The sequence below is a fragment of the Sapajus apella genome, unplaced genomic scaffold, assembly GCF_009761245.1.
Source record: "Sapajus apella isolate SASKATOON/1434 unplaced genomic scaffold, GSC_monkey_1.0 scaffold47, whole genome shotgun sequence".
NCBI lineage: Eukaryota > Metazoa > Chordata > Mammalia > Primates > Cebidae > Sapajus > Sapajus apella.
In genome coordinates, this window is record NW_022436987.1 from 5,330,738 (window position 1) to 5,345,789 (window position 15,052).

A 15,052-nucleotide genomic window follows, 5' to 3' on the forward strand; every position below is an offset into this window, starting at 1 on the left:
TAACACCTATTTGGTTCGATTAGAAATCTCATATTATTTTACAAGGAAATTTAGGTTTTCTAATACTTTTGAACTTTTACTAAAACTGTCAGACAAAGCCAGGTATGGTAATGTGTGTCTGTAGTCCCAGCTACTTGGGAGCATGAGGTGGGAGGATCGCTTGAGCCCAGAAGTTTGAGGCTGTAGTGCACTACGTTTGTGCCTGTGAACAGCCACTGCACTTCAGCCTGGGCAACAAAGTGAGATGCCATCTCTAAAATAAAAACAAAAAACAACAAAACAAAAATTGTCAGACAAATTACATAGTCTAGTAAATATTTTTAAACTATTGCAAATACAAAACAAATTAGAAAAACTGTACTATGTAAAACAGTAAAACATGTCCAACTGATTTCTTAATGCCCTGAAGTGGAGGTTTTATGAAGTTCTTGTCTTGGCCTATCTTTCTGTCTTGGCTTATCTTAATATTCTCACTTTGTAAAAACATTTGTTAGTGGTCCTTTATACATCCATATCAAGAATCACAGAGGTCGAGGGCACTGGCTCACCCCTGTAATCCCAACATTTTAGGTGGCTGAGGTGGGAAGACTGTTTGAGGCTAGGAGTTCAAGACCATCCTGGGCAACATAATGAGACCCGATTTCTACAAAAAAGTTACAAAATATTAGCTAGGCATGGTGGTGTGTGCCTATAGTCCCAGCTACTAGGGAGGCTGAAGCAGGAGGATTGCTTGAATCTAGGGGGTCAAGGTTGCAATGTGCTATAATCAAGGCACCACACTCCTGCCTGGGTGACAGGGCATGACTCTGTCTCTTTAAGGGAAAAAAAAAAAAAAAAAGAATCATAGGGATAGGGCAGGGAAGTTAAATGTGTTCTCACGCAGACACTGAAGATTCTGAAAGCCAAAAAAGTAGGTCAACCCCTACATTATCAATCGGGAATAGAAAGAAAAGCTGCATAGATGTGTTGCCAATAATCTTCACAGTATAAACCCTGCCAATGCTTACAGTTTGTCTCTAATGTATTTAGTTGTTTCCTTCTCCTTCCTTCCACCTAACCCACCAAAGTCACCAAATGCTTTTCTTAATTATTCGGGGAGCTCCATAAAGCTAAAAGAGCACCTAAGCTCAGTTACATTCTACTCACATACATCCTTTCACATTCCTGACACCTCACTAAAAAGCAATATAAAGGAGCGGTGAGAAAAGACTGGAAAATTAAGGTATATTTTTGAGGTGCTTCAAAGGGAATGAAAAGAGGGCCTAGATACACATACCAGACTTCAGTGCAATAAAGTATTTACAAACATCTGAATGGAATCACCAGGTCTCAATTCCAACCCAATAATAAGGAAAGAGTCAAATTATATGGTTGGTTCTTGCTTACCAAAAGGGAATTTTAGAAATGTGATTAAAAAAAAAAAAAAAACTGACTAGTTAAGAATAGAACCATGTGGATTATTTTCTTTGCATTGACACCATCCTGCCTCCCTCCCCGCAATTTCCTGCATAACCCAAGAAAGCAACTTTACTGTCGTGTTCTGCTTTTTAACTTTGTAAAGTGTTTGCTTCATGAATGATTTTATCATCATGGACTTCAGAATCTTAGCACTAGAAGGAATCTCAGACAATCTAATGACAATCCACTGGGACAGTCACAAATTCTTACTTGTCATGTGTGTATATCCTTTTCTGAAGGATATTAGGAGAATTATGTATCTAGAAAATGCTTGGCACTAAGTACTTAAAGAATATAATTTATTAAATTAAATGAAATATACTTAGATTGTGAAAAAAATTAGACTGTGAAAAAAATTTCCAATAAGGCCCATGAAATGTAGAAGACATTTGAAGGACTCCTACCTAGTAATAGTCTCTTAATAATAATATCTCATGATGATCACTTTTAAAGGACAGGGATTGTGTGTGTGTGTGTGTGTGTGTGTGTGTGTGTGTGTGTGTTTGAGACAGGGTCTCACTTTATTTCCCAGGCTGGAGTGTGGTAGCAGGACCTCGGCTCACTGCAGCCTCAACCTCCTGGGCCAAGGTGGGTAGATCCCTCGAGCCCAGGAGTTCCAGATCAGTCCGGGCAACATGGTGAAACTTCATCTCTACCAAAAATACAAAACAAAAAAATTAGCTGGGTATGTTGGCATATGCCTATAGTCCCAGCTACTTCAGAGTCCGAGGCTGGAGGATTGCTTGAGCCTAGGAGGTCGAGGCTGCAGTGAGCTGAGATTGTGCCACTGTACTCTAGCCTGGGCAACACAGCAAGACCTTATCTAAAAAAAAGAACAACATGTAAAGTCGACGACTGGAAATATCACTGTTTTTTCCAATTGGAAATGATTCAGCCTTATAGTGAAAGAACATAGGCTCAGGAAATGAATAGATGAAAATTCCCAATTTAAAATCTGGATTTTATCACTTAAGAGCCATATAATTCTAAGTCAATTATCCCCACTAAAATGCAGATAATGACACCTGCCTTACATTGTTGTTATGAGGATTAGAGCTAATGTATGTAAAGTGCTTAATCCCATGCCTGGCACATTGTAGCTAAATGTGCTCTCATGCAGACACTGAAGATTCTGAAAGCCAAAGTGGGCCAATTCCTACATTATCAACTGGGCATGAAAAGAAAAGCTGTATATTTATATATGAACTCAATATTTATTATTACTATAATAGGTCAACAGAAATTTCTCATATGATCATGCTGTAACTACTTCTACACCGCCATGATAAGTGACAAAGACTAGCACACAACACAAGTTTTCCTTCTGACAGAATTCTAACAGATTTCTTTTTTAAGTTTCAGTATACTAATCAAGAAACACATTTATTATATTGGGCATAGTTATAAACAACTAAATTCAAGTAACAGATCCTGGCATGCCAGTTGCCAGGAAAATAATTTATTTATACTTTTACTAAACCAATGTTATGACATAAAGTGTGATGTTTAGAAATCTGAAAGTATTACTTCTTAGTAAAGAAGCTAATAATCTACAAGTAACAGTCAATTAAAGTACTTCTGTGTTAAGATATTTAAAATAGAAATTAAATTCATCTTTTTTTTTTTTAGAGACAGGGTCTTGCTCTGTTGGCCAGGCTGGAGTACAGTGACTCAATCATAGCCTACTGCAGCTGCAAACTCCTTTGCTGAACTCCTGGGCTCAAGCAATCCTCCCACCTCAGTTTCCTGAACAGGCGGACTACAGGTGTCCATAATCACACCTAATTTTTTTTTTTTTTTTTTTGAGATGGATTCTTGCTCTGTTTGCCTAGGCTGGATGCAGTGGTGTGATTTTGGTTCACTGCAACCTTGCCTCCCAGGTTCAAGCAATTCTCCTGCCTCAACCTCCTAAGTAGCTGGGATTGCAAGCATGCATCACCATGCTCAGCTAATTTTTGCATTTTTTAGTTGAGATGGGGTTTTATCATGTTGACCAGGCTGGTCTCAAGCTCCTGAACTCCAGTGATCTGCCTGCCTCAGCCTCTCAAAGTGCTGGGATTACAGGTGTAAGCCACCACACCTGGTCTCCTGTAATTTTTTTAAAAAAATTTTGTTGAGATGGAGTCTCACTATGTTCCCCAGGCTGGTCTTGAACTCCTAGCCTCAAGGGATACTCCTGCGTTGGCCTCCCAAAGTGCTGAGATCACAGGCATGAACCACCATACTCAGCCTAAATTCATCTTTTAACAGGCACAAGAATGTTACCTCTGCATGTGTTAGTAATATTACTGTTCCCTTAATATTACAGGCAGATCATACATATTTCCAGAATTTATAATGAACCACTAGCAATTGATAAAACCGAATTTCATAATTTTCTATTTACCAAAACTTAGATAAGCGTAATTCATAAAAGATGGATTTTTTGTTTTAATATGAAACCTCTGAACTTTACTTTGTTCTCTTTCAAAAAAGTATTTATTCCCTAAAAGAAAGGTCACATACTAAAAGGAGAACTTAAAACTCAGAAATAACGGAATAACTTTACTTTGTTCTCTTTCAAAAAAAGTATTTATTCCCTGAAAGAAAGGTCACATTCTAAATGGAGAACTTGAAACTCCGAAATAATGGAATAACATAAAGAAACACATTTTTTAGTATCCCTGCTTTTATCCAATTGGTTCTCACATTTCAAATGAATGTGATAAAGCACTGACGAATAATCCAATGTCCAAAAAGTTCCATCTAATCAAATCACTAAATTAAACAATACCTGTTGTGGGTCAGGATACTGTCCCTGAATCCTTCTTAATGATTTCCTTAAAAATACATTTTCCCCAGAAGGTAAGTAAGTGGTATTCATTAAAGCTGGCAACAGTAGACACTGAGGACTACTAGACAGGGGAAGAAGGAGGGAGGAAAGAGGTGAAAAGTAGTGACTACTGGGTACTATGCCCAGTACCTGGGTTACGGCAACAATCACACCCTAAACCTCAGCATCACACACTAAACCCAGCTAACAAATCTGCCCATGTGCCCCCCAAATCTAAAATAAAAGTTGAAATTATTTAAAAAACATTTGAAATAGGCAAAAACAAAAGTTGACTTGATTTATAATTTAATTTCCCTTATTTTTTCAAGAGATATACAACCAATAACCACTACCTTATTGGTAAAATTTTAATGTTCATTTTTTCCTTATGAAAAGACTAATGAGAAAATGTACAACCATTATATTTTAATCTTTGGATATCAATATTCTATTTAAATCAATGATATGGCTCTAATTTTAGGTCTATTGAGTTGTCTTTGCAGAAGTTATCTGCTATGCAGATAAAGTATATGTTAGAACCACAAATTAAAATAAAATTTCCACTTCGACAATGTTTACATTAGAAACAGTATAGAATGTTACATTTCTGTCTTCTAGAATTTTTTTTGTTTATTAAAGTCAGGATTTAATCACAATGAAAAAAATTACATCTTCCCTCAACTTCTCCCTGGAGGACTATACTTTCCACGTACTTCACTTTTTTTAGTAAAAGGACTCAAAGCTTCACAGCAGGAGAAATAATACTCATTAGCTGAAATCCATTTTTCCATATGCATATAATTTCTGTCATTTTAGGCTCTTTTCTTTCCTGCTGTTCAAACAGTTATTTCACACTTTACCACATCCAAATCATTTTAACTTATTGTATGTCCTCCATCCACGGAATATTTTCATCCTTGTGTTTCTGTGGTCACTTGCCAATTCGCTTTTTTTCTTTCAAGTTTTTGCTGGCTCTCTGTTCAAAACAATGTAACTCCTGATCCAGCTGACAACCAGTGTACCAAGCCAAAGCAGAGTACATTGGTCAATTCTGTCTGAGGTGGTTCTGGTCTCCAATGAGTCTAATCTTTATGTTTTACAAGAGACCAAATGAAAACCACAATGAGGGCAAATGACAAACTGAAATAACTGTGACTAAGATGTTTTCATAACACACTGATTGGCAGGAAAATTACTTTGAAAAATGTGGTCTATTTTGATATACAGTACCAACTGTAGTATCTTGTAATTTACAATCCAGGGCAAAAAAAAACTATCACAGAACAAGGAAGCTTTCTAGTTCTGTGAACAAAATATTTAATAGCATATTTTTAAAATTAATGAATTCTCTAGTTGAACTTTGTAACAATTTGAACAGGGCAAGAAGGCTCCTGGCCAGAATTCGGGGAAGGGTACAAATCCAGCTTGCAGACTTCACAGGTGCCTCAACCTGATGGTCCTTCCCTATCCACCCTGGTAGCAGAAGACAAAGGGCATATAATCTTGGGAGTTCTAGGGCCCTACCCACCGCTGGTCCCTCTCCACACTACTATAGCTGATGCTTTCTGGAAAGCGCCACCTCCTGGCAGGAGGCCAACCAGCACAAAAATAGAGTATTAAGCCACCAAAGCCAAGGGCCCTCATGGAGTCCACTGTATGCTACACCACCTCCACCGGAACATGCGCCGGTATTCACAGCTGAGAAACCCATAGATGGTTCACATCATATAACTCTATGTAGACAATACCCAGTACCAGCCTGGAGCCGGGTAGACTTGCTGGGTGGCTAGACCCAGAAGAAAGACAACAATCACTGCAATTTAGCTCACAGGAAGCCATATCTATAGGACAAGAGGGAGAGTACTACATTAGGAGAACACCCCATGGGACAAAAGAATCTGAACAACAGCCTTCTAGACCTTCCCTCTGATGGAGCCTACCCAAATGAGAAGGAACCAGAAAATCAACCCTGGTAATACGACAAAACAAGGCTCTTCAACAACCCCCCAACCCCCCAAAAAATCACACTAGTTCACTAGCAATGGATCCAAACCAGGAAGAAATCCTTGATTACCTGAAAAAAAATTTAGGTTAGTTATTAAGCTAATCAGGGAGTGAGCAGAGAAAGGTGATGCCCAATGCAAGGCAATCCAAAAAATGATACAAAAAATGAAGGGAGAAATATTCGTAGAAATAGAGAGCTTAAAGAAAACACAATAGAAAATTCAGGAAACTTTGGACATACTTTTAGAAATGGGAAATGCTCTGGAAAGTCTCAGCAATAAAGAAATTAAGAAGCAAGTAGAAGAAAGAAATTCAGAGCTGGAAGGCAAGGTCTTTCAAGTAACCCAAACCAACGAAGACAAAGAAAAAATAATAAGAAAATATGAACAAGGCCTCCAAGAAGTCTGGGATTATGTTAAATGACCAAACCTAAGAATAATCGGTGTACTTGAGGAAGAAGTGAATTCTAAAAGCTTGGAAAACATATTTGAGAGAATAATTGAGGAAAACTTCCCCAACCTTGCAAGAGACCTAGACATCCAAATACAAGAAGCACAAAGAACACCTGGAAAATTCACCGCAAGAAGATCTTCGCCTAGGCACATTGTCATCAGGTTATTCAAAGTTAAGATGAAGGAAGAATCTTAAAAGCTGTGAGACAGAAGCAACAGGAAACCTATAAAGAAAACCTATCAGATTAACAGCAGATTTCTCAGCAGAAACCCTACAAGCTAGAAGGGATTGGGGCCCTATCTTCAGCCTCCTCAAACAAAACAATTATCAGCCAACAATTTCGTATCCAGTGAAACTAAGCATCATATATACGAAGGAAAGATGCAGTCAATTTTCAGACAAACAAATGCTGAGAGAATCCACCATTACCAAACCACCACCACAAGAACTGCTAAAAGGAGCTCTAAATCTTGAAACAAATCCTGGAAACACATCAAAACAGAACTTCTTTAAAGCGTAAATCACACAGGACCTATAAAACAAAAATACAAGTTAAAAAGCAAAAACAAAAAACAAAACCAAAGTACACAGTCAATGAAGAGCATGATGAAAGCAATGGTACCTCACATTTCAATACTAACATTGAATGTAAACGGCCTGAATGCTCCACTTAAAAGATACAGAACTGAAGAATGGATAAGAACTCACCAACCATCTGCTGCCTTCGGGAGACTCACCTAATACATAAGGACTCACATAAACTTAAGGTAAAGGGGTGGAAAAAGGCATTTCATGCAAATGGACACCAAAAGTGAGCAGGGGTAGCTTTTTTTTTTTTTTAATTTTTTTATAGAGAGTCTCGCTCTGTCACCCAGGCTGGAGTGTAGTGGTGTGATCTTGGCTCACTGCAACCTCTGCCTCTCAGGTTCAAGCAATTTTCCTGCCTCAGCCTCCTGAGTAGCTGGGATCACATGCACCTGCCACCACACGTGGCTAATTTTTACATTTTTAATAGAGACAGGGTTTCACCATGTTGGCAAGGCTGGTCTCAAACTCCTGACCTGAGGTGATCCTCCCACCTTGGCCTTCCAAAGTGCTGAGGTTACAGGCATGAACCATCATGTCCAGCTGGGTAGTTAGTCTTATATCAGACAAAACAAACTTTAAGGCAACAGTGGTTAAAAAAAACAAAGAGGGGCAGTATATAATGGGTAAAGGCCTTGTCTAACAGGGAAATATCACAGCCCTAAACATATATGCACCTAACACTGGACATCCTAAATTTATAAAACAATTACTATTTAGGCCTAAGAAATGAGATAGACAGCAACACAGTAACAGTGGAGGACTTCAATACTCCACTGACAGCATTAGACAGGTCATCAAGACAGAAAGTCAAAGAAACGATGGATTTAAACCATATCTTGGAACAAATGGACTTATGGATACATACAGAACATTTCATCTAACCACCACAGAATACACTTTCTATTCAACAATGCATGGAACTTTCTCCAAGATAGACCATGATAGGCCATAAAATGAGCCTCAATAAATTTAAGAAAATTGAAATTATATCAAGCAGTCTCTCAGACCACAGTGGGATAAAACTGGAAATCAACTCCAAAAGGAACATTCAAAACCATGCAAATACATGGAATTTAAATAACCTGCTCTTGAATGAGCATTGGGAAAAAAACGAAATCAAGATGAAAATTAAAAAATTCTTCGAACTGAATGACAATAATGACACAACCTATCAAAACCTCTGGGATGCAAAGGCAGTGCTAAGAAGAAAGTTCCTAGTCCTAAATGCCTACATCAAAACGTCTGAAAGATCACAAACAGAAAATCTAAGGTCATACCTCAAGGCAATAGAGAAACAAGAACAAACCAAATGTAAACTCAGCAGAAGAAAGAAAATAACCAAGATCAGAGAAGAACTAAATGAAATTGAAACAAAAAAAATTACAAAAATAAATGAAACAAAAACTGGTTCTTTGAAAAGATAAATAAAATTGACAGACCATTAGCAAGATTAACCAAGAAAAGACGAGAGAAAATCCAAATAACCTCACCAAGAAATGAAATAGGAGATATTACAACTGACACCACTGAAATACAAAAGATCATTCAAGGCTACTATCAACACCTTTATACACATAAACTAGAAAACCTAGAAGAGAATGGCAAATTCCTGGAAAAATACAACCCTCCTAGCTTAAATTAGGAAGAATTAGATACCTTGAACAGACCAGTAACAAGCAATGAGATTGAAATGGTAATTTAAAAATTACCAACAAAAAAAGGTCCAGGACCATATGGATTCACAGCAGAATTCTACAAGACCTTCAGTGAAAAGTTGGTACCAATCTTTTTGACACTATGCCATGAGACAGAGAAAGAAGGAACCCTCTCTAATTTATTCTATGAAGCCAGCATCACCCTAATACCCAAACCAGGAAAGGACATAACCAAAAAAGAAAACTACAATTGATACCCTCGATCAACACAGATGTTAAAATACTTAACAAAATACTACCTAACCAAATCCAACACCTATCAAAAAGACAATCCACCATGATCAAGTGGGTTTCATACCAGGGATGCAGGGATGGTTTAATATACATAAGTCAATATACATGATATATCATATAAACAGAATTAAAAACCACAAATCACACGATCATCTCAATAGATAGTGCAGGCAAAGCACTGGACAAAATCTAGCATCCATTTATGATTAAAACTCTGAGCCAGGCTGGGCATAGTAGCTCACGCCTGGAATCCCAGCACTTTGAGAAGCTAAGGCAAGCGGATCATGAGGTTGAGAGTTAGAGACTAGCTTGACCCACATGGTGAAACCCTGTATCTACAAAAAATACAAAAATTAGCCAGGCATGGTGGCACGTGCCTGTAATCCCAGCTACTTGGGAGGCTGAGGCAGGAGAATCGCTTGAACCCAGGAGATGAAGGTTGTGGTGGGCCAAGATCGTGCCATTGCACTCCAGCCTGGGCAACAAGAGCGAAACTGTCTCAAAACAACAACAACAAAAACTTTCAGCTAAATTAACATGCAAACATAATACCGAATGGGGAAAAGATGAAAGCATTCCCTTTGAGAACTGCAACAAGGATGCCCACTCTTACGACTCCTCTTCAACATAGTACTGGAAGTCCTAGCCAGAACAATCAGACAAGAGAAAGAAATAAAGGGCATCCAAATAGTAAAGAAGAAGTCGAACTGTCACTGTTTGCTGATGATATGATCGTTTACCTTGAAAACCCTAAGGACTCCTCTAGAAAGCTCCTAGAACTTATAAAAGAATTCAGCAAAGTTTCCAGATATGAGATTAATGTACACAAATCAGGAGCTTTTTGATAAACCAACAGCAACCAAGCGGAGAATCAAATCAAGAACTCAACCCCTTTACAATAGCTGCTAAAAATTAAAATACTTAGTAATATACCTAACAAAGGAGTTTAAAGATCTCTACAAGGAAAACCACAAAATACTGCTGAAAGAAATCATAGATGATGCAAACAAATGGAAACACATCCCATGCTCATGGATGGATAGAATCGATATTGTGTAAATAACCATTCCACTAAAAGCAATGTACAAATTCAATGTAATTCCCATCAGAATACCATCATCATTCTTCACAGAATCAGAAAAAACAATTCTAAAATTCATATGGCACCAAAAAAGAGCCTGCATAACAACGCAAGACTAAGCAAAAAGAACAAATCTGGAGGCATCACACTACCTGATTTCAAACTACACTATTAGGCCATAGTCACCAAAACAGCATGGTACTGCTATAAAAATAGGCACAGAGACCAATGGAACAGAACAGAGAACGCAGAAATAAACCCAAATACTTACAGCCAACTGATCTTCGATAAAGCAAACAAAAACATAAAGTGGGGAAAGGACGTACTTTTCAACAAATGGTGCTGGGATAATTGGCTAGCCACATGGAGGAGAATGAAACTGGATCCTCATCTCTCACCTTACATAAAAATTAACTCAAGATGGATTAAGGACTTAAATCCAAGACCTGAAACTATAAAAATTCTAGAACAACGGAAAATTCCTTCTAGATACTGGCTTAGGCAAGGATTTCATGACCAAGAACCCAAAAGCAAGTGCAATAAAAACAAGATAAATAACTGGGACCTAATTAAACTAAAGAGCTTTTGCACAGCAAAAGGAACAGTCAACAGAGTAAACAGACAACCCACAGGGCAGGAGAAAATCTTCACAATCTACATCTGACAAAGGACTAATACGCAGAATCTATAACAAACTCAAACAAATCAGTAAGGAAAAACCCCATCTAAAAGCAGGCTAAGGACATGAATAGAAAATTCTCAAAAGAAGATATACAAATGGCCAACAAATATATGAAAAAATGCTCAACATCACTAATGATCAGGGAAATGCAAATCGAAACCACAATGCAATACCACCTTACTCCTGCAAGAATGGCCATAATCAAAAAATCAAAAACAGTAGTCACTGGTGTGGATACAGTCAACAGGGAACACTGACGGGAATGTAAACTAGTAAAGCTACTATGTAAAACAGTATGGAGATTCCTTAAAGAACTAAAAGTAGAACGACTATTTGATCCAGCAATCGCACTACTGGGTATTTATTCAGAGGAAAAGAAGTCATTATTCGAAACAGATACTTGCACATGCATGTTTACAGCAGCACAATTCACAATTGCAAAATCATGGAACTAACCCAAATGCCCATTGATGAATGAGTGGATTAAGAAACGGATCCACTCATTGATTGATGGGCATTTGGGTTAGTTCCATGATGTGTTACATTACACACACACACACACACACACACAAATATATATATGTGTGTGTATATATGTATATGTAATGTAATATACATGTATTTAATGTAACATATTTATGTGTGTGTATGTGTATATATACACACATGTATATTTATATGTGTGTAATGTCATATATATATATATATGATGGAATACTATGCAGCCAGGAAAATGAATGAATTAATAGCATTTGTAGTGACTTGGATGAGATTGGAGACTATTATTCTAAGTGATGTAACTCAGGAATGGAAAATCAAACATGTATGTTCTCACTGATATGTGGGAACTAAGCTACGAGGATGCAAAGGCATAAGAATGATACAGTGGACTTTGGGGACTTGGGGGAAAGAGTGGGAGGGAGGCAAGGGATAAAAGACTATAAATATGGCGCAGTGCATACTTCTCGGGTATTGGGTACACCAAAATCTCACAAAGCACCATGAAAGAACTTACTCATGTAAACCACCTGTATCCCAATAACGTATGGCAAAATAAATAAATTAATAAAATTAATGACTGTCTAAACAAATATACTTACTTACATTTTTGAATAGTTGCTCAGCAAGTTCTCTGACATGCTTTATCATCTTCACTGGGTTACTTTCTTCAACTTTAATTCTCTCTACTTCAAAGGCTACCAACTAGGAAAAATAATCAAATGGCAAAACATCAATTCCAAAATATGCCAAATTCAAAAGCTGTGATAATTTCATACAATTTGCAAGCCGAAAAAATCCAACATATACATTATTTCAAAAACGAAATATTTTAGGTTTTGGGGTTTCACCTCCATTCTGGGGTTACAGAGTCAAGCAAACTCTTGAATTGTCTAGTGGTCCCTCCCTGAGGATTTGGGGCCCTATTTCTTCTAGGGAAAGGTCATTTCTGGAACTCAGAAAGACCCTGTCATTCCACAGACCTCAGTCAGAGAAATTCAGACAGTCAGAAAGTGTCTAACACTTTCTTAACTCACAAAACATGAACCAAATGTTCAAGTCATGATGCTCAGACTGTAGTCCTAGCTGTGCTAACAATGTGAGCTGGGACTAGTCACTTAAACACCTGAGCTTCAGTTTTCTCATCTCTAAACTAAGATGGAAGAACGAGGTGACCTTTAGATACCTTCTAGTTCTCAAATTATATATATTCTAGTACATCTCTCTATTAACTAATTTATTGGGAGAACTGTGTGAGTCTGTATACTTAGGGTAAAGAAAAGAAGGCTGACAGGAAAAAAAATTGTGGGAGGATAAATAGATGGATGATAAAAATAAAAAGGTACAACATAGAATTATTCTAGGAACTAACAGATTGACTGCATAGGCATATAAGACTACGGCTTACCTATTCTAGGCTAGGACTCAGAAAGATTGTCAAAGGCAAACAGTCTTTTCATTCTAAGATGTCTAGTTGATGGGAGTGTGAGAACAAGGCCTTGTACATTGCAAGTTGCCTCTCAAAGCCCCTATAACACCCCATTGTGGTAGGCTGCCCTAGGCTAAGTGAAAACAAGAATCAATTTCCCTGGAGCAAATGTTATTTTCCTACCAAAGCATTCCCATGCAAATGACCAAAGAAGGTAGGATGAGAAATTATTTAGTTGTGATGCCTCACTTTTCTTAGGCTCTTGACCAATATATACATATGATTAACTGGCTGTCAAGTAACATCAGTAAGGTCACCACTGTAGGCTCAACAGAAAACTGGATGAACACTAAGGGGTGACCCAATAGGAACTTTAGACAGAATTCTTGCCTTATCATCATTTCCGATCTAGAGTATATATGTATAAAAAATAAATAAAAAATAAGTTACCATACAGAGACATAAAATGAAGCCTAATGCAGTTCAGTGACTCTCAGAGTAAACTACTTTGGGAGAGTTTGGAAGAGGTGGCAAGATAAGAGCAGAGTATGAAGAACAGAGGGGGCACCCCAAGCAAGGGAAAGACCTACAAAAATAGAGGCTGTGGCAAGCAAGTTTTCTGCAAGTAATTAATCTCACTTTTTAGTTGTGATGAAGCTACCAGAGGGAGTATGAGAAATCTGAATAGAAAAGAAAAGAGTATATAAACCAATATTACTATTCATAAAGCTTCAAAGACTAATAAAATGTAGGAGCTAGAAAAGACCTTGGAGAGCATCTATTTTAATCTCATAAAATATTATGTTATGAATTAGTACAGAATCTAAAGGCTAACAAATGTTAGTAGAATCAATAGTCAATCATATTATATGGCTGTATTAGAGAATCAATGACCAATAATTGATTAGAAAAAATTGTCCACCTCGGTCGGGCACAGTGGCTCATGCCTGTAATCCCAGCACTTTGGGAGGCAGAGACAGGTGGATCAATGAGGTCAGAAGATCAAGACCTCCTGATCAACATGGTGAAACCCCATCTCTACTAAAACAATAAAAAAAAAATTAGCTGGGTGTGCTGGTGCATGCCTGTAGTCCCAGCTACTCAGGAGGCTGAAGGAGGAAAATTGCTTGAACCTGGGAGGGAGAGGCTGCAGCGAGTCAAAATTGTCCCACTGTACTCCAGCCTGGCGACAGAGTGAGACACCATCTCAAAAAAAAGAAAAAACTGTCCACCTCAGAATGTCTCCTAAATCCTCATATGCTTTGTGTTATCAATTAAAGCATCTGATGCAGTAAACATTCTACACAGAACTAAAACATGTGCCTCTTCTTTAATTCTTACCTGTGAATACTTCACTATCTTTACAAAAAATAGAAGATCTTTCTCCTCTGAACCAAAGATATTTAAGATCCTGATTCCTACGTTCTCTATATAAAAGAAAATTACCAGAAGCAAAACATGACCACTATTACTGTTCTCCATTATCTTGGGTTCTAGGAGTATTTGTTCTTTTATAGACTTCAAGGAACTTTTTAGATTTTTGGTTCTAATACAGTACTCTTTAAAATATTGAAATGAGAATAATATTCTTGTTCTATCCAGCAGAATGGGCTGCTGTGACTAACAAGTTAAATGATAAATGAAGAGATGCTTAAAAAAAAAAAAGAACAATAAATGCAAAACAGCCTCCTTATTTTGAGTCGTATCTGCCCTATTTCTCCCTCTCTATGGCTAATTCCTTGAAGATAGAGACAAAAATCTGTTTTCCATGTATTTGATGTCTCCTAAGAGAGGTAGAGAAATGCTGACAACTGGTTAGTAAGAATGCCAAGAGGCCAGGGGCGGTGGCTCATGCCTGTAATCCCAGCACTTTGGGAGGCCAAGGCGGGCGGATCACAAGGTCAAGTGAACGAGACCATCCTGGCCAACATGGTGAAAACCCTGTCTCTACAAAAAATACAAAAAACAATTAGCTGGGTGTGGTGGTGCACACCGGTAGTCCCAGCTATTCAGGAGGCTGAAATAGGAGAATTGCTTGAACCTGGGAGGCAGAGGTTGTTCTGAGTTAAGATCACACCACTGCATTCCAGTCTGGCAC

At 37.8% G+C, this 15,052-nt stretch overlaps 1 protein-coding gene across 2 annotated transcripts in view; it reads right to left on the minus strand.

Annotated features, from left to right (window-relative positions):
• SBF2 (SET binding factor 2) overlaps positions 1-15,052 on the minus strand; it is a 479,501-nt gene that overhangs the window by 204,605 nt on the left and 259,844 nt on the right. For both annotated transcript variants that reach the window (XM_032241013.1, XM_032241012.1), the window contains exon 13: positions 12,132-12,230. In XM_032241013.1, coding sequence (XP_032096904.1) covers positions 12,132-12,230 — 99 coding nt within the window. The remainder of the gene's footprint in view (positions 1-12,131; positions 12,231-15,052) is intronic.